The following is a 24,654-nucleotide window of genomic DNA, read 5'->3' as shown; positions in this document are numbered from 1 at the left end:
TGGTTTCACACTTGCGTTTTGATCTGCAGCGTTTTTAAAAAAAACGCATGTGGTGAAAAAACGCATGCAAACGCTGCGTTTTTTAGACGCATGCGTTTTTGCGCCAAAAAAAAACCGCGGCAATACGCGGCGTTTTCCCGCGTTTAGATGCGTTTTTTCCCGCGTTTGCGTTTTTGAAACGCATGCTGAGAAGTGTGTGACAGCTGCCAATCATCAAAATCAACTAGAAAACACACTATTAATAGAATTAGCTAGGGTTAGGGTTAGGATCCCTTGGGTTAGGGTTAGGGGTAGCTTTTTATTAGAATGTCCTGGTCACCAGGTCACTGATAAGCCACCCCCCACCATCAAGGTGATAAAGGGATCCAAACCCTAACCCTAACCATAGGGATCCAAACCCTAACCCTACCCCTAACCCTAACCATAACCCTTGGGATCCTAACCCTAACCCTAGGGATCCAAACCCTACCCCTAACCCTACCCCTAACCATAACCCTAGGGATCCTAACTGTAACCCTAACCCTAACGCTAGGGATCCTAAGCCTAACCCTAAGGGTTAGGATCCTAGCCTAACCCTAAGGGTTAGGATCCTAACCTAACCCTAAGGGTTAGGGTTAGGATCCCTAGGGTTAGGGTTAGGATCCCTAGGGTTACTAGGGATCCTAACCTTAGGGTTAGGTTTAGGATCCCTAGTAACCCTAGGGTTAGGGTTAGGGTTTTCTTGTTTTTTTTTCTTGTGTTTAAGGTTAGGGTTTTCTTGTTTTTTCTTGTGTTTAGGGTTAGGGTTTTCTTGTTTTTTCTTGTGTTTTTCGGTAAAAACGCATGCGTTTTTAACGCAAGCAAACGCATGTGCTTAAAAACGCATGCGTTTACATAGACAGCAATGCATTTTTTTGCCGCGAATAAACGCATGTGTTTTTTTGCGGCAAAAAAACGCCGCTAGAAATTACTACATGTTGCATTTCTGCAAATGAACGCACGCGTCAAAAAACGCATGCGTTGCCGAAAACGCGCCAAAACGCAGGCTAAAAAACGCATGCGTCTTTTAATGTTAAGTATAGGGAAAAAAACGCATGCATTTTTTAGCGCTAAAACGCTGCAGATCAAAACACAACGTTCACATTTGCGGTCTGCGCCGCAGCGTCGGGCGCCGCAGCGTCGCCGCATGCGTCATGCGCCCCTATATTTAACATGGGGGCGCATGGAAATGCGTTGCACTTGCGTTTTGCGACGCATGCGTCACTGCGGCGCACGCGTCCGGGCGCAGAGGACGCAGCAAGTTGCATTTTTGCCGCGTCGAAAATCAACCAAAAAAAGGACGCATGCGTCGCAAAACGCAGCGTTGTGCATGCGTTTTGCTGCGTTTTTGTTTGCGTTGTGCGTTGCATCGCCGACGCTGCGGCGCACAACGCAAATGTGAACGTAGCCTAAATCGGCTGCAGGATCGGCACCCAGCAAACAGCTGATTTTACTATGGGAGTTCATGGCCAGCCAGACGTTACATGTAGGGGAGATGTAGTGGTACATGGTGTTCATGCAGATCAGCGGTAATACCAAGACTGACAAAATAGGAGGACCCTAATATCTATTTATTTTACTCACTTCTATAGCGCCATTCCACAGCGCTTTACAGACATTATCATCACTGTTCCTGATGGGGCTCACAATCTAGAATCCCTATCAGTATGTCTTTGGAATGTGGGAGGAAACCAGAGAACCCAGAGGAAACCCACGCAAACATGGGGAGAACATACAAACTCCTTGCAGATGTTGTCCTTGGTGGGATTTGGACCCCAGTGCTGCAAGGCTGCAGTGCTAACCACTGAGCCACCGGACTGGTTTTCTATATTGGCTTCTAGTGGAGGGTCCCAGGTGGAGCTGGACACCTAGACAGGCATTGTTTTCATAGTACAACCATTTTGCCTGGCCTAAAGAAGACCTTGGAATATATAGAGAGAATACATAAGCTACAGTTACAGTAGATACAGAAATATTTGGCCAGTGACCGAATCTTCGTGATTTGGGCTCTGCATGCTGCTAATTTGAATTTAAAATGAAACAACTGAGATGCAATTGAAGTGTAGACTTTCAGGTTTAATTAAAGGGGTTGGAAAAAATATCCTGTGAAACGCTTAGGAATTGCAACCATTTTTCTACAAAGCCTCCTCATTTCAGGGGCTCAAAAGTGATTGGACAAATTAACTTTATCATAAATAAAATGTTCATTTTTAATCTTTTGTAGGGAATCCTTTGCAGGCAATGACTGCTTGATGTCTGGAAGCCATGGACATCACTAAATTCTGGGTTTCCTCCATTGTGATACTTTGCCAGGCCATTACTGCAGATGACTTCAGTTGCTGCTTGTTTGTGGGTATTTTTGCTTTAGATTTTGTCTTAAGCATGTGAAATGCATGCTTGGTGGGGTTGGTATCTGTGGTTGACTCTCATAATATTCCACTTCTTTGCCCTAAAATTTTCCTGGGTTGCTTTCTCAGTATGTTTTGGGACATCTGTACTGTGAAGCACCATTCAATCAACTTTCTTGCATTTGGTTGAATCTGAAAAGAAAGTATAGCCCTGTACTTTTCAGAATTCATCCAGCTGCTTCTGTGTACAGTCAAATCATCAATAAACACTAGTGACCCAGTGTCATTAGAAGCCTGGGCAAGCATGGCTATCACACAGCCTCCACCGTGTTTTACAGAGGGTGTGGTATGCTTTGGGTCATGGACCATTCCAAGCCTTCTCCATACTTTCTTCTTCCCATCATTCTGGTACAGGTTGATTTTCAGTTTCATCTGTCCAAAGAATGCTTTTCCAGAGCTGGGCTGGCTTCTTTAGATGTTGCCTTTCTATTTTTAAGGCTGATTAATGGTGTGCATCTTGTGCTGAACCCCCCCCCCCCCCCCCCCCCCCCTGTATTTGCTCTCATTAAGTCTTCTCTTTATGGTAGAGTTAGATAATGAAACACCTACTTTCTGGAGAACATTCTTCACTTGGGTGGCGGCTGTGAAGGAGTTTTTCTTCAGCATGGTAAGGATTGTGATCATCCACCACTGTGGTCTCCCGTGGGCATTCAGGCCTTTATGAAGTCACAAACTCACCACTGCCCTTTTTTCCAGAATGTACCAATCTGTTGATTTGGCCATTTCTAACATTTCTGCTATCTCTCTGATGTATTTCTTCATATTTTTTTTTTCAGCCTATTGATTGTTTATTTCTCATCCATTGAGAGAACCTTTGACCACATGTTGTGGGTTCACAGCAACAGCTTCTAAATGCAAATGCTTCACCTGGAATCGGCTCCACACCTTTTACCTGCTTAATTGATGATGAATTAACTAGGGAATAGCCCATTTAAGAGTTGTTTTTTTTCACATAATTGTCCAATTACTTTTGGTGCTTTTAAAAAGAGGCAGCTACATAATAAAGACTTGTAATTCCTAAACCTTTACTCCAATTAGGATGTGATTAGCCTTGAATGTATGCCTTGTTCAGATGTTCAGTATGTGGTCAGTGTTTTAGATTGATATTTGTAAGCCAAATTCAGGATTGGAGCAAAGGTATAATAGAAACACATGCACCCAGTCCTGGTTTTGGCTTACAAATACTGTAAAATACTGACCAAATACTAAAAGTGTGAACGTCACCTTAAGCTGAGAGTCTGCACTTTAAGCCCAAATTGATAATATAATTATATCTTGAATTTGCTTTGGTAAACAGCTAAAATGCTAACACTTGTCGCTGTCCAAATATTTCTGGACCTAACTGTAAATATGGCATAGAATTAGCACCAGAATTTCTCATATTTTTCCTTTTATGATTTGTGTTCAGAGAGCAATTGAAGTGGACACGCCAACACAGATATCTTTGATCGATGAAGCTACCGATGATGTGAGTATCACTTTACCTGAATATGGCAAATGTTTGCATGAAGAAATACAGAAATGCTACAATACCATCCCCATATTGCTAATAATATAGTCTGCTTTTTCTATTTGGGCACCACTGAGACTTTATTGGCTGCCCAAGATCATTACTGTAGTAGTCCTTAGCCAGAAATCATATAAAGCATTGTGCTGCATTTTTTATGATACTTAAAAGAAGTTTGTAGCCTGGCTGAAGATTGTCCTAAAATGACAAACCGTACTGTACTCCCCTTCCTCTAGCTCTATCAGTGAGTCTCCGTACCTGGCATTGGCCGCGACACTGACGTCCAATTGAAAGCTCTGCAGTCAATCTGTGAGTTCATTGGTTCTGAAGGGGGTGTCCTGTCTAGACTGGCAGAGCCAGTCGGCACACTGAAAGTCCGATGCCCTCCACAGCCAATTCCAGACACTGGGAACAACAGTAGAGACTGTTTGGTGGATGCGGGGAAGGTGAGTACAGCACACTTTGATATTTTATAACTAACTACTGCCAGGGTAGAAATGTATGCTGCACATTCACTGTAGCCCCAATCAATGGGTTGGAAACTCCATTTAGACTCGTTTCTGATGTACATTTCAGGGGAGTGTGAACATAGCTTTTAATTCCTTTTTTTTCTGCTGATACAAGTGCTTCTGACAAAATTAGAATATCATCGAAACGTTAATTTATTTCAGTTCTTCAATACAAAAAGTGAAACTCATATATTATAAAGTCATTACAAACAGAGTGATCTATTTCAAGTGTTTATTTCTGTTAATGTTGATGATTATGGCTTACAGCCAATTAAATCCCAAAAGTCATTATCTCAGTAAGTTAGAATAATTAACAAAAAACACCTGCAAAGGTTTCCTAAGCGTGTAAAAAGGTTCCTTCGTCTGTTTCAGTAGGCTCCACAATCATGGGGAAGACTGCTGACTTGACAGATGTCCAGAAGGCAGTCATTGACGCACTCCACAAGGAGGGTAAACCACAAAAGGTCATTGCTAAAAAAGCTGGCTGTTCAGAGTGCTGTATCCAAGCATATTAATGGAAAGTTGAGTGGAAGGGAAAAGTGTGGTAGAAAAAGGTGCACAAGCAAAGGGATAACCACAGCTTTGAAAGGATTGTTAAGAAAATACCTTTCAAAAATTTTGGGGAGATTAACAAGGAGTGGACTGCTGCTGAAGTGATTGCTTCAAGAGCGACCACACACAGACGTATCCAGGACATGGGCTACAAGTGTCACATCCTTGTGTCAAGCCGCTCATGACCAATAGACAACGCCAGAAGCGTCTTACCTGCACCAAGGAGAAAAAGAACTGGACTGTTGCTCAGTGGTCCAAGGTGTTGTTTTCAGATGAAAGTAGATTTTGCATTACATTTGGAAATCAAGGTCCCAGAGTCTGAAGGAAGAGTGGAGAGGCCACAATCCAAGCTGCTTGAGGTCTAGTGTGAAGTTCCCACAATCACTGATGGTTTGGGGAGCCATGTCATCTGCTGGTGTAGGTCCACTGTGCTTTATCAAGACCAAAGTCAGCCCAGCCGTCTATCAGGAAATTTTAGAGCACTTCATGCTTCCCTCTGCTGACAAGCTTTTAGGAGATGGAAATTTCATTATCCAGCAGGACTTGGCACCTGCCCACACTGCCAAAAGTACCAATACCTTTGTCACTATCCATGTTTGGATCTGTAGCAGATCTGGTTTCCCTCAGATTAAAACCTTTTTTCCTTTCAGGTCATCGGGGGTTAATGCAGTTTTTTCCCCGGTGGCCGCTGGTGTAATTGTATTGCTGCTTGTTTTGCTGATGTGGGTGGTGACCACTCCCACCTTCCTTTAAAAGGTCACCTGGTGCATCAGCTGACTGTTGGTTATACAGTTCCTTTGGATACCAACCTTGCTGGAATAGGAGCTTGCTGAGTGCTGTGGTTCTACAGCTGAATACTCTTTCCTGGTGCCTACTCAGCTTTCTCTGCTCCAATGCACCACACAGCAAAGTGTGGTGTTATTGTTTCTTTGTTGTTTGTAACTTCCCCTGTGTTGTATTAGTGCAGCGGTGGGACCAGTGGGCTCACCTGCCAGTTCCCTACATAGGGATTAGAGCAGGGCAAGTGAGGGACAAGGTATCCTGGTCGGCGACGGGTTGAAAGAACCCGTATAGGGACGGTAGCAAGATCAGGGAACAGCCTCCGGAGAGTGCAGGAGGTGCCCATTCCCCGTTCCCTACCGACAGGGCCCACCGTTGTTAAAGTGTCCCCGGTGTACCCTTGTGTGTTTCGCCGTTTTGTGACCGACCCGCCAGGTCGTGTCACACCAGGACAGTCACATCGTGACAACCTTGTTTAAAAACAACAGTGTGCTTGACTGGCCTGCAAACTCGTCTGACCTTAACCTCATAGAGAATCTATGCAGTATTGTCAAGAGGAAGATGAAAGATACCAGACCAACAATTCAGATGAGCTGAAGGCTGCTATCAGACCATCCTGGGCTTCCATAACACCTCACAGTGCCACAGACTGATCGCCTCCATGCCACGCCGCACTGATGCAGCAATTGATGTAAAAGGAGCCCCGACTAAGTACTGAGTGCATTTACTGAACATACATTTCAGTAGGCCAACATTTCAGATTTTAAAATGTAATGACTCTATATAATGAGTTTCACTTTTGTATTGAAGAACTGAAATAAATTAACTTTTTGATGATATTCTAATTTTGTGAGAAGCACCTGTATGTTTTCATGTAAAATGTCTCTAGAGCAGACCTGGGCAAAGTGCTTGCCACATCCAACCCTCTAGCTGTCCTAGTCCGGCCTGTGGACAGAGCCGAAGGGCTGAAACTGTGGCCCACGTGCCGCACCATGCCCTCCCCCCACCCACCGTCACTCCATGTGCATCATTTGGATGCAGACAGCAGGGAAAACATTGGTGGAGGACAGGGCTTCCGACCAATTCTTCCACCAATCAGCATGTGACATGGTTGACACGATTACTTCATTTAATCACGTCAGCTGTGCACTGGTCAGGAACGGAGGCAGAGCGGTGGAGGAACGGGAGCAAGATGTGTATGTGGTGTTGTGGTTTTGTTTTGTCTTTTTCGTGTGTGTGTGTCATGTTTGTATGTACATAGCAGGCTATGTGAGGGCACATGCTGTATACAGGAGGCTATGGGGGGCTCATACGGTTTATAGAGGGATATCGGCATAATTAAAGGGGTATTTTTCATCTCAGGGATTCTATCCCAATATGTAGTACAATTATCTACAAATGTCTACAATTGAAAATTTGGTAGTTCTTTTGATTCGCTATGTCACTTAAACCATGTGCAGAGCATTGCAGTAGCTTAGGTATCCATGGTTACGACCACTCATGCAGTGTAAGGCTGGTCTCACATTTGCGTTTTTTGCCGCTGCATTTTAGCACAAAAAAGCATGCGTTTTTTTCCCTATATTTAACATTAAAAACGCATGCGTTTTTTTTGTATGAGTTTTGCCACGTTTGACGACGCATGCGTCTTTTCTATGCTTGCGTTTTGTTGCGGAAATGCAACATGTAGTAATTTCTAGAGGCGTTTTTTTGCCGCAAAAAAATGCATGCGTTTTTTTGCCGCAAAAAAACGTATTGCTGTCTATGTAAACGCATGCGTTTTTAAGCACATGCGTTTGGTTGCGTTTTTAAACGCATGCGTTTCAATAGAAAAAAACAAGAATACACACTGATAAGCCACCCCCCACCATCAAGGTGATAAAGGGATCCAAACCCTAACCCTACCCCTAACCCTAGTGATCCTAACCCTAGTGATCCTAACCCTACCCCTAACCCTAGTGATCCTAACCCTACCCCTAACCCTAGTGATCCTAACCCTACCCCTAACCCTAGTGATCCTAACCCTAACCCTACCCCTAGGGATCCTAACCCTAACCCAAACCCTAGCTATTTCTATTTATAGTGGGTTTTCTAGTTGATTTTGATGATTGGCAGCTGTCACACACTTCTCAGCATGCGTTTCAAAAACGCAAACGCAGGAAAAAACGCATGTAAACGCAGCAAAACGCCGCGTTTTTTTACTGCATGCGAAAACACATGCGTCTAAAAAAACGCAGCGTTTGCACGCGTTTACATGCGTTTTTTCACCACCTGCGTTTGCGTTTTAAACGCTGCGTTTTTAAACGCAAATGTGAAACTAGCCTTAGTTAGTTGTTAGTGGTCGTAAGCAACTGCAGTGCCCTGCATATGGGGTAAGTAGCGTGGCTTATCAGAAGAATTATACTGCATTTCTAATTGGAAGTATTTGCTATTATTATTATTATTATTATTATTATTATTATTACACCTGCTACATATTGGGATACAATCTCTGAGATGATAATACTCTTAATTCTGTTCAATATTAAGTGGTACAATATTAATATAAACTACCATAACTATAATTAACATGTTACTATTTATATTGAGCAGAATTCATTTCAGCCTATTCGCTCTGTCTCTGTGGCCCCTTGGGGAAAATTAATTGCCCACCCCTGCTCTAGAGCGTTGTCTGTGCATTTGTGTAAAAAGTGTATATGCCTTGGAGTAAAAGTTATCAATTACACACTTCTCAGCACATGAAACAGATTAACCCCTTCAGGTGCACCCTATCTCCTCGCATTTAACTTCTCTTCTAGGCTGTAAAGTGAGCATAAATCACATCTCGACACAGTGGTCACATTATCAGTGGCCTCAGTGTATGCGGGACTCTGCTGTTCTGATTTTCATGGTGCTGAATGAGGGGAAGTTTATGTGTGGGGTCAGGAGGGGTTTACAGTGTGGATGTAGCAGAGCAGTGTGTGTACAAGGTGTACAGAGCGGAGCCGTGTATGTGTGGAGTGGAGCAATGTGTACGGAGCGGAGTCAGGTGTGTACGAAGTGTACAAAGCTGAGCCGAGTGTGAAAGAGGTGAGCGGAGTCGTGTATGTATGGAGTGGTGCTGCGTGTGGATGGAGCGGAGCCGTGTGTGTATGGAGTGTACGAAGCGGAGCCGCGTGTGTATGGAGTGTACGAAGCGGAGCCGCGTGTGTATGGAGTGTATGGAGCGGAGCTGTGTGTGAGGTGTACGGAGCAGATCCGTGGGTGTAAGAAGCGGAGCCGCGTGTACAAGGCGTACGGAGCAGAGCCGTGTGTGTGTACGGGGTTCACGGAGCGAAGCCGTGTGTATACGGGCTGTAAACTTCCGAGTCTGGAAGAATGGTACACGGCTGTGGGCAGAGCCCAGGATGTGCACTGTGGGGGAGTATTGGGTGTACTCGCCAGCGTCAGAATGTGCAGTGCGTATGCTCCGGAGCCGACCAGTACACCCAATACACCCCCACACTGCACAGGTCCGGAAATGATGCACTGCAGCGTCAAACCAGGAAGAAACAGCACACAGATGTCAAACACCGGGAGTGCGCTTGGAATTAGAGCGAGGAAGGACATGAACGCCCAGAGTCTGCACTTCCGAAGACATCACCCTAATTAGTATAGGGACATGTTAGTTAAAAAATCATTTTTCTCAGCGATTACAGGGCAGTATTAGGTTAGACTATACAACATTGCAGCAAAACTATAGTGTGCGAAATGAATAGGGAAAATGTGAGTTTCGGTGGGAAATATTTTGGTGCGGGGGGGGAGGGCATTTGAAAGTTCGCACCGGGGCCCCTCACTTTGTAGTTACGCCACTGCCTGAACCCCATTGAAAACCTCTGGGATGTAATCAAGAGGATGATGGATAGTCACAAGCCATCAAACAAAGAAGAACTGCTTACATTCTTGTGCCAGAATCTGTGTGAAAGACTGGTGGAAAGCATGCCAAGACGCATGAAAGCTGTGATTAAAAATCATGGTTATTTCACAAAATATTGATTTCTGAACTCTTCCTGAGGTAAAACATTAGTATTGTTGTTTCTAAATGATTATGAACTTGTTTTCTTTGCATTATTTGAGGTCTGACAGCACTTTTTTTTTTTTGGTTTTTTTTTTTTTATTATTTTGACCATTTCTCCTTTTCAGAAAAAAAAATACAAAATGTATTGCTTGGAAATTCGGAGACATGTTGTCAGTAGTTTATAGAATAAATGAAAAATTAACATTTTACTCAAATATACCTATAAAGAGAAAAGTCAGACAAACTGAACATTTTGCAGTGGTCTCTTAATTTCTTTCTCGCTTCATTGGGGGACACAGGTAACCATGGGTGTGTGCTGCTGTCACTAGGAGGCTGACACTATGCAAATAAAGAAGAAGTAGCTCCTCCCCGGCAGTATACACCCTCCGACAGGCACCAGGCAACTCAGTTTTTGCTTAGTGTCCGTAGGAAGCGGACCTGGATCTAACACCAGATCCGCATTTCTTTTACAGGGATTTGTTGTGTTTTATTAACCTTTTCCCCTTTCTTTTTCAGATACTTTTCTTCAGGGTAACGGTGCAGTTTTTTTCTCACCCTGTTTTCCCCACTTTGAGTGACCGAGAGAGCAGTGTGGTATCACCCACATCGCACCCTCTCGGACCCGCTGGGCAGGACTTTATCCCCTGTCACCCATTCGGTTGTTCAGGGTGACTTTTCCTCGGTGGCCAGTCCTGCCCGTTTCCCCTCCTCATCCCTCTCCTTGGAGAGGGCTGAGAGGAAGACGGCGGTCACTTCCAGTGACCCTCTCCCCCTGTTTAGGGGTCGACGCCGTCTTCTGCGCCGGAGTTCATGGCGCGGGAAGGAGGACTTCTTCCAGGACCCTCTACTCTACAAGGGATCCTGATGTGTTCCTCAACTGCAGGTAGGGAATCTTCAAGCAACAGTACAGGACGATTCTCCTCCCCCTCCCGCCCTGCAAGCGATCTCCTCAGGGTGTCAGAGCTTACCAGGGCCTCTGTTTAATAGGGGAGTGGACTGCAACACTTCTTTCTCTTACCCCCATGACGGCACCACGGAGAGAGCGGGATCCGCCCTCAGGGACAGGAAACCCACAGGTTAAAAAGGCGGGACCTCTTCTCCACCCCAGTTCGGTTTCCTGTCCCTGACGGGGGGACCCACAGCTTACCAGATCGTCGCGGGATACCAGGGACCTTCGGGCCGAATCCAGGCAGCGGGGGGCCCTGCCGCGGTCCCAGATGGATGACAGCCCTGAAGGCACGGTTCCGGGGTCGGCGGGCCCTGTAGATACGTACGGGGAAGAAGCAGTGAAGGGGATCCAAGCCTGCCTCTCCCCTTCAAAAGCTACCGGTAATAGGTAGCGGCGGCTACCTGGTGTAGCACCGCCGATTCTGGGCCCCATGGAGGTGGTGACGGCGGTCACCTACGGGAGGCACGAGAAAGGAGCAGCAGCGGCGGCTGCAGCGATCCCTCCGTCTCTCCTGGGTGCCGGCAGCTGAGGACGTGCGCGAGGTCCGGCGGCGCTTAATGCGCAGGCGTAGGGGTCACTTCCGGGGAGGCGCAGGGCACCTCTGGGTAAACCCGAAGTTGCCTTGCGCCGCACTCTTCAAGATAAAAACGGCGGGGAGCCTGTCACCGCTGCTCAAAAAAACCACCAACATGAGTGGAAAAGAGCAGTCGGTGGAGGAGACTCCACAGACCCCACGGAAAAAAGATTTGCAGGAGCGCCGTCGCACAAAGAAGCAGGACCAACCAGCACAACGCCTCAGCTCAGGATCCCAGCGCAGCCGAGGCTCTGGTGGATCCGGGAGAAGAACAGCGGTTCAGATGGAGGAGGCATCCCCAAGACCAGAACCGGTATCTCCCTCACGTTAGGAGGGTAAGTGACCTCCGTGAATGTATATACACTAAATAGTGGTTTATTGTATATTTTTAGGGGAGGATGTGCAAGGCGAAAACCACAAATAAAGTGTGCCCACTCTGCGAGGCAGATTTACCAGCCACATGGACAAAAAAACTCTGTGCCGTATGCATACAGGATACTATAAATGAAGAGACTCCAAGATTCGCATCTGAACTCAAAGACTTAATAAAAACTCAAGTAGAGGATGCGCTAAAAGGGGTTAAAAGTGGTAAGAGAAAACGCAGGTATAAATCCCCAAATTATAGTTCCAGTGAGGAAGATAGTATCCATTGTAGTTCAGATAGCTCTACGTCTTCCTCGGCTTCATCATCTACATCCTCAGAAGGGGGCCATAACTGTTTTCCTATTGAGGAAACAGATGCGCTAATTAAAATGGTTAGAACCACCATGGGGTTGACAGATACTCGTACTAAAAAAAACGCACAAGACCTCATGTTTGGGGGCCTTGAACAAAAGAAGCGTAGGGTATTTCCGTTAAATGACCAAATACAGGCGCTAATAAAGAAAGAGTGGAAAAGACCAGATAAAAAAGTCCTTTTAACCCCTAAGAGGAAATATCCATTTGATGATCCAGCCTGTTCCTCGTGGGGTAAAGCGCCAAAGTTGGACGTCGCTATTGCAAAAGCATTGAAAAAATTCGCTCTACCCTTTGAAGACATGGGAACCCTTAGAGACCCCATGGATAAAAGAGCTGACGTTTTTTTAAAAGGATGCTGGGAGGCAGCTAGCGGAGGATTAAAACCTGGGATAGCTGCCACATGCACAGCAAGAGCCTTAATGGTGTGGCTGGATCACCTGGACACCCAATTTAAAAATAAAACCCCAAGGGAGTCCATATTAGATTCCGTGTCAGTCATGAGAGGAGCTGCAGCATATTTGGCGGACGCCTCCATAGATTCGGTCAGGCTAACTGCGAGATCAGCTTCTTTTTCCAATGCAGCCAGAAGAGCACTATGGCTGAAATGCTGGCCGGGTGATTTACAAACAAAAGCAAAATTGTGTTCCATACCGTGTGAAGGGGAATTTTTGTTTGGACCTACACTTGATGATATACTTGAAAAAGCCGTAGACAGGAAAAAAGCTTTCCCAGGATTTCCCAACCAATCCTATAGGCGGCCCTTTCAAGGGAAGAAATTTATGCAAAGACGTCCGCCAAAAGAATCAAAAAGATGGATGGGAAGATAAAAAATTCAAAGGCATAGGCTTCATGTTCAACAAGCCAGATAATAAAAAACAGCCCCAATGAAGGTGCGCCCCAGGTAGGAGGGAGACTGACATACTTCCTCCAAGCCTGGGAAAAAATATCAGGGAGCAACTGGACTTTGAACATAATAAAGAAGGGCTTGAGGCTGAAATTTCATACAAGGCCACACCATCAATTCGTTATAACTCCGCAAAGGAAGTCCGAGATCGAACAGCTGAGCATCCAGGAAGAAGTCCACAATCTCCTAACAAAGAATGTCCTCCAGGAAGTCCCACAACAAGAGGAAGCAAGAGGTTTTTACTCCCCTCTCTTTCTTTGGACGAAGCCGGATGGGAGTTTCAGAATGATAATAAACCTGAAAAAATTGAACAAATACCTAGTGACAGAAAGTTTCAAAATGGAAACAATAAAATCATGTGTCAGAACCCTTCATCCGTCTTGCTTCATGACTGTCATAGACTTGAAAGACGCATACTACCATGTGCCGATCCATCCAGATTTTCAAAAATATCTCAGAGTGGCAGTAATGATGCATGGAGAGCTGAAACACTACCAATACAGAGCGCTTCCATTCGGCCTTGCCATAGCCCCGAGGGTGTTTACAAAACGAATGGCAGAAGTAATGGCCCACATAAGGGAGCAAGATGTATTGATTGTCCCTTATCTGGACGACCTCCTAGTGATGGGCAGATCTCATCTCCATTGCAGTCAGCAGCTAGACAAAGTGATGGCAGCCCTATCAAGTCTGGGGTGGTTATTGAATCTGGGAAAATCCAGAATTATCCCAACTCAGATACAACAATATCTGGGGATAATAATAGATTCAATAAAACAAGAATGTCGTCTTCCGGAAGTAAAAGTGTCCAACATAATAAAACTAGTGGACAATTTAAGACGTTCCCCAGTAGTTACCTTGAGGAAAGCCATGTCCGTACTAGGGTCAATGACAGCCTGCATTCCGGCGGTCCAATGGGCTCAGGGTCATTCCAGAGAACTCCAGTGGGAAATCTTGGAAGCAGAATACCGCTTAAAGGGAGATTTAGAGAAGCAGTTAAAAATATCTTCTCAAACAATAGCCTCTTTAGTTTGGTGGACAGTCCCGGCCAATCTCAAAAAAGGGGTACCATGGGTATGGCCAGTCTCAATAATCCTGACCACAGATGCAAGCCCATGGGGTTGGGGAGCTCACCTAAAAGGCCAAGTGGCTCAAAATCCATGGTTAGCAGAAGAGAATCCCCTCACTTCAAATATGAAAGAGCTATTAGCTGTAAAATATGCCCTCAACCACTTTCTAACCTCCCTCCATTCACATCACGTAAGGGTTCTGACGGACAACAGGGTAGTAGTTGCCTATTTGAATCATCAGGGGGGAACAAAGTCACAACCTCTGATGAAAGTGACGAAATCCATTCTGTCACAAGCAGAAGCCAACCTGCTCTCCCTGACAGCCCTTCACATCAAAGGGACAGAAAATCAGAAGGCAGATTTTTTAAGCGGAACACGACTAAAACAGGGGGAATGGGAGTTAAACCAAGAGATATTCAATCTCATAATAGATCGTTGGGGGGCCCTGGATATAGATCTGTTCGCGAACAGTCAAAACCGAAAAACTCAGGCATTCTGCTCAATAGATCCACGGGGGAATCCAGTGACCCTAGACGCTTTTCTAATTCCATGGGATTTCCAACTGGCTTATGCCTTTCCTCCGTTAGCTCTAGTTCCGCTAGTTCTGAAGAAGATCAGGGAGGACAGAGCAAGAGTGATAATTATAGCCCCGTTTTGGCCAAAAAGAACGTGGTTCCCATGGCTGCGTCTAATGTCCATATCAGAGCCTTGGGTTCTCCCAGATATTCCAAATCTCCTGTACCAGGGACCAATAAACCATCCACCAATAAAAAATGTACACATGACAGCATGGAATTTGAGAGGGAACTTTTAACTGGGAGGGGGTTCTCTCCAAATCTAGTTTCAACACTATTGACCAGTAGGAAGCCGGTAACTACAAGGGCGTATGGCAAAGTCTGGAAAAAATTCCTCTCTAGTTCTGGTGTCAGTCTATCGGAAGAGATCCCAATTCAGGAGATTCTAGAATTCCTCCAAAAAGGGCTAGAAAAAGGCTTGGCAACTAGTACCCTAAAAGTCCAAATCGCGGCATTAGGGGCCCTTTACAACCAGGACCTGGCAGGGAACCACTGGGTAAAAAGGTTCATTAGGGCTTCATCCAGATCTAGACCCGTCATACATCACACTTCTCCTCCCTGGGATCTGAATCTGGTGCTTTCGGCACTAACTAAGGCGCCTTTTGAACCCTTATCACAAGCACCCCTAAAGATAATTTCCCTGAAAACTTGTCTGCTAGTAGCACTAACCTCAGCCCGTAGGATTAGTGACTTACAGGCTTTATCAGCCTATCCACCTTTAACCCAGATATTAGAAGACAGAGTAGTCCTCCGAACTGACCCAGCCTACCTTCCTAAAGTGGCGTCAAAATTTCATAGAAACCAAGAAATATCATTACCATCCTTTTGCCCAAATCCCAAAAATGGAAAAGAAAGGACACTGCACACCCTAGATGTGAAAAGGTGTCTGACCCATTATATATCAGCCACGAGGGAGTGTAGGAAAGGGAGGGCTCTGTTTGTCTGTTTTCAGGGGCCAAACAAGGGGCAGAAAGCATCCAAAGCCACGCTGGCAAGATGGGTAAGGGACGCCATCACCCTGTCATATACCTCATCTAAGGAAACGGTTCCAGACACAATTAAGGCTCACTCGACCAGATCGGTGGCAACTTCTTGGGCAGAGCGAGCTGGAGCATCTATTGATCAGATATGTAGAGCAGCCACTTGGTCCTAACCTTCCACATTTTTTAAGCACTACCAACTTGACCTATCTTCCTCTTCAGACTTAACCTTCGGTAGGAGAGTTCTGGAGGCGGTAATCCCACCCTAATATACATACTATGAAATTCTCTCCGTGGTGCCATCATGGGGGTAAGAGAATATCGTAGTTACTCACCGATAACGGTATTTCTCTGATCCCATGACGGCACCCGTATATTCCCTCCCTTCACGTGTGGGTGTGCACACTACTATTGCTTTAGTGCGGTACGCGGTGCGCAAAAAAAATAAAAAATAGATACATATGTATAATGTATAATGGAAATAACCAAATTAAATTACAGCTGAAGTCCTGTTAAGGCTCTGTAAACCAACTGGGGTGGAGAAGAGGTCCCTCCTTTTTAACCTGTGGGTTTCCTGTCCCTGAGGGCGGATCCCTCTCTCTCCGTGGTGCCGTCATGGGATCAGAGAAATACCGTTATCGGTGAGTAACTACGATATTTTCTGGCGTCAGGATGCGCTATCAACGCACGCTGGCATTTCTTTTTTCCCTCCTTTTACACAAACCTGCGGGCGCACGCGCCCTCCATTTTTTTTTCTCCCGGCTATTTCTCCTTCATTCGGCGCCGGCTTACACGCCCCCTTGCGGCGCCCTGCATTTCGCGTCCGGGAGTTCAGCGCTATTGGGGGTGTTTCTTCTGCTTCCCCCTTCGGCGCTTGTGCACGCCCACAGCGTCGCGCTGTTCCTGCTCCCGTCAGCGTCTCCTCACCGCGTGGGACACGAGGATCTCGGGGGAACACAGGCACAGTCTCCTGCGGCTACTGCTGTTGCTGTTCTGTCACCAGGCTCAGCACTACTGCTCTTTTGGGCTCTACTCCTCCCGGCAGTACTTTTCCGCTCCTGGACAAGGTAATATCTCTACCTATGTCCGACCCCACTTCGGCCTTTGCCACTACGGCCATCCATTACGCCTGCGCTCTCTGTAAGAAAAAGTGGGCCTCAGGTCAGTCTTCTCCTTTCTGCCTGTCCTGCGTTCCTCCCATCATGTCAGCCCCTCAGGAAGCTCCTAGGTCTCGGGATGAGTGCACCCCCCCTCCCCCGGAGTGGGCTGTTGCAATGTCTCAATCAGTGTCTGACCTGACTAAGGTGTCTCGGTCCCTGGTCCAGGCACTTGAATGTATCCCGCTTCTGTCTAATGCCACCAGTGCCACGAACGCCTCACACGGCGATTCGCTCGCACCTGTCCAAGACCCTCACAGAGGCAGACTGGACAAAAGAGACAGAAAAAGGACCCTATCTGGATCCTCTTCCAGTTCCCCGGACCACCCCGGGATTCCCCTATCTGCCCGTTCCCCCTCCTCGCAGGCGGACGTCGGATCTGATCTATCCTCTCAGTCCGTTCCCCCTCCTTGCAGGCAGACGTCGGGTCTGATCTATCCTCTCAGTCGGAATCTGACTCTGATGCAGATCAGACTTCCGGAACACAGGAGATGGTCGATAGCCTTATTTCAGCTATCATTCAGACGCTTGAACTTAAAGAGGATGAGGCAAGTTCTCAGGACTTCTCCGTTGCGTTTAAATGGATTAAACGTCCCTCTAGAGTTTTTCCTAATCACAGGGAGTTCAACAACACTACCTCTACACACTGGGAAAACCCTGGTAAGCGTTTCCCGGGCAGGAAAGGCTAGACATGTTATACCCTTTTCACTCCGACCTTGTCTCCATATGGTCCGAGTCTCCTAAGGTCGACCCGCCTGTGTCCAGGCTATCCTCTCAGACGGTTCTGTCTATCCCGGATGTGGCTTCCCTTAAGGACCCCACGGACAGACAAATCAAGGCATTAGCAAAATCGGCATTTGAGGCTTCCGGAGCCTCCCTCTGCCCTAGTTTCGCCTCCTCCTGGGTAGCCAAGGCGGTGGCAGCCTGGGCCAAAACCCTGCGCAGGGGCATTTTGGCCTCTGCTCCTGCTGAGGAACTGTCTGATTTGGCGGATCAGATTTCTCTTGCGGGTAAATACCTCATGAATGCCTCCCTTGATGCGGCGGCCTGCTCCACCAGGGTTAACAGCAACATTGTGGCCATTCGCCGGATTCTTTGGCTAAAAGTGTGGAACGCTGACCCCGCTTCTAAAAAAATTCCTCACTGGTCGGCCCTTCCAGGGTTCTAGACTCTTTGGCACGCAGCTGGATCAAATGATCTCGGACGCTACAAGTGGTAAGAGTACCTCCTTACCCCAGTCCAAGCCTAAACGTTCCTTCAACAGGAGGGGCCCCTAGTCCTTTCGTCCCTTTCGGTCCTTCGCCTCCTCAGGAAACCCCAACCAGGACCGTTCTTCCTCACAAGGGGACCGAAGGAAACCTTCTTTCAGGCCTCCACCGCGCTGGAGAGCTAAGAGCCACCCCGCGAAACCATCTGGATCTCGGGGCCACAGCTTTTCTAATAAATGATGGGTCGCCCCCACCTGGAAATCCCTCCAGGGTAGGAGGCCGGCTTCTTCTATTCTCAGAGGTTTGGCTATCGGTAGTCGACGCCTGGGTCAGGGAGATCGTCACGTCAGGCTACAAAATAGAATTTTCTTCGCCCCCAGGAACTTGTTTCCTACTCTCTCGTCCTCCCAAACAGCCCTCTCATCTCCCAGGGCTTCTCCAGGCCGTCGATTCGCTCCTCGCCTCAGAAGTCGTAGTTCCGGTGCCTTATCGCGAGATGTTTTCGGGTTTTTACTCAAACCTGTTCGTGGTTCCAAAAAAGGACGGCTCTCTCCGTCCAATTTTGGATGTCAAGCGGTTGAACCGCCATCTCCGGATTCGGCGCTTCAGGATGGAATCTCTACGCTCTGTGGTCGCGTCCATGGAACCGGGAGAGTTTCTGTGTTCCATGGACATCTGAGATGCGTACCTTCACGTTCCTATTTGCGTATGGCATCAGAGATTCCTCCGGTTCGCGATCCAAGAACATCATTATCAGTTCACGGCTCTCCCTTTCGGTCTGGCGTCTGCGAAGGTCATGGCAGCTGTCATGGCCATTCTACGTTCAAAGGGGATTCTGGTAATCCCATACCTCGGCGACCTCTTGATCAAGGGTCCATCCCGTCGGGATTGCAGCCAGAGCCTCCAGTTTACTCTGGACACGCTTCTTCGCCTTGGCTGGATAATCAATTACCAGAAGTCTTCCTTGATTCCAACTCAGCGTCTGGAGTTCCTGGGCATGGAATTCGACACCTCTCAGGCTCAGGTCTTTCTCCCCAAGGAGAAGTTCCTTTCTCTTCGTCGTGTCAGAGCACTAAAGAGCCCAAAGCCTCTGTCTCTCCGCCTCGCTATGAGGGTTCTGGGGAAAATGGTCGCTTCTATCGAAGCGGTCCCCTATGCCCAGTTCCACTCTCGTCCCCTCCAGCTCGCCCTTCTGTCTGCCTGGGACAGGGACCCACTCTCCCTGGATTGGCCATTTTGCCTCTCCCAGGGTGAAACAGTCTCTCTCTTGGTGGATGCTGTCCACCTCCATTCTGCGCGGGAGGTCATTTCTCCCCCCCGCAGGTTATCACCACCGACGCCAGCCTCCAAGGTTGGGGAGCTGTTTTTCTCCACCTCACGGCCCAGGGCCGCTGGACAGCTCAGGAGGTGTGCCTCCCTATCAACCTCTTGGAAATCAGAGCCATCTTCCTAGCCCTCATCCGCTGGGAGTCTCCCCTCTCAGGAAAACCGGTCCACATTCAATCTGACAACGCCACAGCTGTGGCTTACATAAACCATCAGGGAAGGACTCACAGCAGACAAGTCATGAAGGAAGTGGCAAAAATTCTGCGTTGGGTGGAGGGTCACGTTCCCTCTCTGTCAGCCGTCCACATCCCAGGGGTGGACAATTGGCAAGCCGACTTTCTAAGTCACCAGGGCATCGTGGCGGGCGAGTGGTCTCTTCTTCCCGCAATCTTCAGACAGATTTGCCAGCGGTGGGGTGTCCCAGACGTCGACTTGATGGCCTTCCGGGCAAACCACAAGGTTCCCCTATACGTCTCCAGATCTCGGGATCCGATGGCCGTCGGATGCGACGCTCTCGTGATCTCGTGGACCCAGTTCCAGATGCCCTATCTGTTCCCACCCCTCCCCTTGATCCCAAGGGTCATAAAAAAAGATCAAGACAGAAGGGGTCCCCGTACTCTGTTAGCTCCAGATTGGCCTCGCAGGGCCTGGTATGCGGAACTGGTGAACATGCTATCGGACGTTCCGTGGAGGCTTCCGGATCGTCCGGACCGTCTTTCGCAGGGGCCCCTCTTCCACCCGAATCCTCGGTCTCTGAATTTAACGGTATGGCCGTTGAGGCCGCGGTCCTGAAGGACGCAGGTTTTTCTCATAGCGTCATCCAGACTATGATAAGAGCAAGAAAACCGGCTTCCTCGCGTATTTACTACAGATGTTGGAAGGCCTTTTTCCGGTGGTGTCAGGACAACAATCTGTTTCCTATGACCTTTTCCCTTCCATCCCTTCTCCGTTTCCTGCAAGCGGGTCTAGATTCGGGTCTTTCCCTTAGCACCTTGAAGGGTCAGATTTCCGCTCTGTCCATTCTTTTTCAAAGAGACCTGGCCTCCCTGCCTCAGGTGAGGACCTTCATCCAGGGGGTTGCTCATATAGCTCCCCCTTATCGTCCTCCTGTTGAGCCTTGGGATCTCAACCTCGTGTTAGACGCCCTCCAGCGTGCGCCCTTTGAACCGCTTCAGGACATTTCCTTCTCGCTTCTATCCTGGAAGGTAGCCTTTTTGGTCGCCATCACCTCCATTAGAGGAGTGTCGGAGCTGGCGGCGTTAATCCTGTCGTTCTCCCTTTCTAGTCCTGCATCAGGACAAAGTGGTTCTTCGTCTGGTTCCTTCTTTTCTACCAAAGGTAGTTTCGGCTTTTCACATCAATGAGGACATTGTCCTCCCTTCCTTGTGCCCTTTCCCGGTTTACCCCTTGGAGAAATCTCTTCACAAGTTGGATGTGGTCAGGGCTATCAGGATTTATCTCACCAGAACTGCCTTTTTTCGTCAGGCTGATCCTCTGTTCATCGTCTCGGAAGGGCGGCGAAAGGGGCTCCCCGCCTCCAAGTCCACAATTGCTCGTTGGATCCATTCGGCGGTTCTGGAGGCATACCGTGTCCAAGACAAACGGCCTCCTTTCGGGGGTCAAGGCTCACTCTACCCGAGCTGTGGGAGCTTCCTGGGCAGTTTTTCACCAAGCTTCGGCCTCGCAGGTTTGCAAGGCCACAACGTGGTCATCCATTCACACCTTTGTCAAATTCTACAAGGTGCATACTCAGGCTTCTGCGGACGCGAGCCTGGGTAGGAGGATACTGCAGGCGGCGGTTTCTCACCGGCCGACCTAACTCCTCTTTTTCTGCAGAATATCCCGCCCTAGGGACTGCCTTTGGACGTCCCATGGTTACCTGTGTCCCCCAATGAAGCGAGAAAGAAAAAGAGATTTTTGGTTCTTACCGTAAAATCTTTCTTGGAGCCTTCATTGGGGGACATAGCACCCTCCCTTGAAGTTGTACCGTGTTGGCCAACGGGCCGTTGTTGTGGGTTGGTACATAGGTTGAGTTTTATATTACCTGTTCCTACTACTGCTTTTGCACCAACTGAGTTGCCTGGTGCCTGTCGGAGGGTGTATACTTCCGGGGAGGAGTTACTACTTCTTTATTTGCATAGTGTCAGCCTCCTAGTGACAGCAGCATACACCCATGGATACCTGTGTCCCCCAATGAAGGCTCCAAGAAAGAGATTTTACGGTAAGAACCAAAAATCCCTCTTTTTGCCAGAGCTATATGTTACTGTCAGACTATCAAAAGGTCTCACATTCCCTGAAAGGCTATGGAATTTTTACAGCATACTAGGATAAAACTTATTAAAGACTAGTAGAATACCCGCGGCTTCGCTCACGGAAAACATGTTAAATTGTTGGTTATGGAAGCTAAAGTAACATTTTCAGTATCACCTGAAGGAGCTCACATCTCAGTAAGGAAAACTGCCTCACAGGCAGACTTGTCTAGTTGCCCATAGCAACCAATCAGAGTTCAGCTTTCACTTTACCTCAGCAGCGTTAGTATAATGAAAGCTCCCTGTATAGTAAGCAATAATGACAATCTTACCAAGAGGCATTTTTCGCCTGACCAGTATTGCTGCTTAGTAATGTTCGTCCGTGTGCATAGGGTGCATCTATCTGAGTGTGTTTGCATGCGTGTGTGGTCCTTGCGTGCGCTGGTGTGTGGTATTTATGGGGTGGTGTTGTGGTATGTGTGGGGTGGTGTTTGTGTGGTGTGTTGTGGCATTTGTGTGGTGTTGTGCTTGTGGGTTGGTGTATGTGTGCTGTCTGTGTGGTGTTTGTGAAATGTTTGTGGGTTGTGTGTGTTGGTGCAGCCCCTTTAGCAGCGACTCTTTGGCGCCATCGCTATAATCTGTCCCTGTCAGTCACAACTGTTTTCCCTTCAGCACTTTTACTTTCACATTCACATTTCTCCATTATATGTATAGGGCCTAACTTCGGGGATGTTAGCGAGATGTAACGTGCGCAGTATTCTGCTCCTGTGGGTGGAGAGGGGGCGTGCCAAATTTCACCTAAATGGGGCGAGAACTGTGGATTTGTATAGAGCGGGCTGCTACAGATTTTGAGTTTTACATAGATATATAGAGATTTTAAGCTTTAATATAAAAATAGTGCTTATAATAACAGATATATAAAGATAAAAATAAAACAAAACCAATATGGAAACCAGTTCTAAAATAAAAATAGAGAAATCACAGAAATACCTATCATTCTTCTGTTTCCTCATGGGCAGGAGAAAATGAATTATGGATCACACCAGCAGTATAGGCAGCGACCACATGTGAACAACTTTCTTTTGTGCCACTGAGACTTTTATAGTCCTGACCATAGGCTCATATTTCCAGGATGACCCAGATTGGCACATTTAAAAGTTGCTGTTTGTGACTGGACGTTGGTCTAAGTTGTGGCCTTGCATTTTATAGATCCTGCATCTCCCCCACTCTTCTCTATACAGTCAATAGGGAATATTCTGTCATGTTGCAAACCATCTGCTAGGTTTTTTTGATGCTAAGGGTCCAGGAGCCAAGGTGCTATGTTTGACATCTCTCAGTATTCTCCCTGGAGGACACCCCCCCCCCCCCCCCCCCTTTGTGGATTGGAGTTCCTGCGATAAGAGTAGACAGATTTAATGTCCTGTTGTGTAGAAACAGTCGTGTGGATCAGGCTTAAGGTACCGTCACACTAGGCGATATCGCCAGCAATCCGTGACGTTGCAGCGACCTGGATGGCGATATCGCTGTATTTGACACGCAGCAGCGATCTGGATCCCGCTGTGAAATTGCTGGTCGCTGCTAGAAGGTCTGCACATTATTTGGTTGCTAGGTCGCCGTGTATCGCCGTGTTTGACAGCAAAAGCGACGATACCAGCGATATTTTACACTGGTAACCAGGGTAAACATCGGGTTACTAAGCGCAGGGCCGCGCTTAGTAACCCGATGTTTACCCTGGTTACCAGCGTAAAAGTTAAAAAAACAAACAGTACATACTCACCTGCGCGTCCCCCAGCCTCTGCTTCCTGACACTAAAGCGCCGGCCCTAAACTGAAAGTGAAAGCAACAGCGGTGACGTCACCGCTCTGCTGTTAGGGCCGGAGCTCAGTCAGCGTCAGGATGCAGAGGCTGGGGGACGCGCTGGTGAGCATGTACTGTTTGTTTTTTTAACTTTTACGCTGGTAACCAGGGTAAACATCGGGTTACTAAGCGCGGCCCTGCGCTTAGCAACCCGATGTTTACCCTGGTTACCCGGGGACCTCGGCATCGCTGGTCGCTGGAGAGCGGTCTGTGTGACAGCTCTCCAGCGACCACACAGCGACGCTGCAGCGATCGGCATTGCTGTCGCTATCGCTGCAGCGTCGCTTAGTGTGACGGTACCTTTAGCTAGTTATTTTACTGATATATATATATATATATATATATATATATATATATTATTATATTTCCTTCACAGTTTGGCCCTCCACAACAGTGTTACCGTCTCTCATGTGGCCCTCTGGGAAAATGAATTGCCCACCCCTGCTCTAGAGCGTTGTCTGTGCATTTGTGTAAAAAGTGTATGTGCCTTGGAGTAAAATGTTCATTGCTACCGAGTGCATGAGATTTTCTAGGCTAGATACAAGGATTAGCACTGTGTATATGAAGGCAGTAAGCTTCACTGTTACATGGATGCCAAGGCTTTAACTGTGTGTGTATACATTATATATTATATGTTCCTTTTCCAGAAAGAAGATGTTCTGATCACACTCTTGCCAGCGGGCCATTGTCCAGGTTCAGTAATGTAATATACACCATAATTCTTACTACTTTGTTTCATGTGTGTAGACCACATTGACAATGAAAGCATTGCTTTATGTTCCAACGTGTGTTAGAAACATTACAGCTGATCGACAGGCAGTCAGCACATCATTTCTGATAATGTATATAATACAGAGATTGCATGGGAATAGGCATGGAGGCTGCGGGAATAGCGAGGCTTGGATATAATGTTAATCCTGTTTAACCATCTAGGTGCTACAGTCAATAGTGGTCATGATATCTAAATGGTTAGACAGAGGTTGGAAGCTCTGTCACCCAATCGGCTAAGTGATCATGGGTTATCATGGCAGCAGGGAGCCTAAAAAAAAGGCCACAGATCTTTCTTGTGTGTAAGCTTATTGGGCCCTATCAGGTTTCTTAAAACTCTGTTAATTGTATATAAAATCGCAATAAGGTGCTTCAAAAATATAATTGAAAACAATATATTGTGGAAAACTAGAATCACATAAGCTCCTAAAAACAATGACAAAATGGTGGCATAAGACTCCTCTCCCCCCAAAAAGTCCTAATACAGCTACTTTC

General features: G+C 47.2%; 1 protein-coding gene across 4 annotated transcripts in view; it reads left to right on the top strand.

The window, feature by feature from the left end:
- The window catches only part of DCLRE1C (DNA cross-link repair 1C), a 74,264-nt gene that overhangs the window by 10,869 nt on the left and 38,741 nt on the right, over window positions 1-24,654 (top strand). Inside the window, exons 1-3 of one of the 4 annotated variants that reach the window (XM_077264645.1) lie at window positions 2,979-3,033; window positions 3,835-3,894; window positions 24,039-24,094. In XM_077264645.1, coding sequence (XP_077120760.1) covers window positions 3,031-3,033; window positions 3,835-3,894; window positions 24,039-24,094 — 119 coding nt within the window. In that variant the 5' untranslated portion in view covers window positions 2,979-3,030. Of the gene's footprint in view, window positions 1-2,978; window positions 3,034-3,834; window positions 3,895-23,413; window positions 23,455-24,038; window positions 24,095-24,654 lie in introns of those variants that run through there. The other 3 variants (XM_077264644.1, XM_077264646.1, XM_077264647.1) reach the window with 3 other exon arrangements.

This window comes from Ranitomeya variabilis, chromosome 5, assembly GCF_051348905.1.
Source record: "Ranitomeya variabilis isolate aRanVar5 chromosome 5, aRanVar5.hap1, whole genome shotgun sequence".
In the NCBI taxonomy this organism is placed as follows: Eukaryota; Metazoa; Chordata; class Amphibia; order Anura; family Dendrobatidae; genus Ranitomeya; species Ranitomeya variabilis.
The sequence above is the reverse complement of the archived record's forward strand: the minus strand, read 5'-3'. Positions and strand labels throughout refer to the sequence as shown.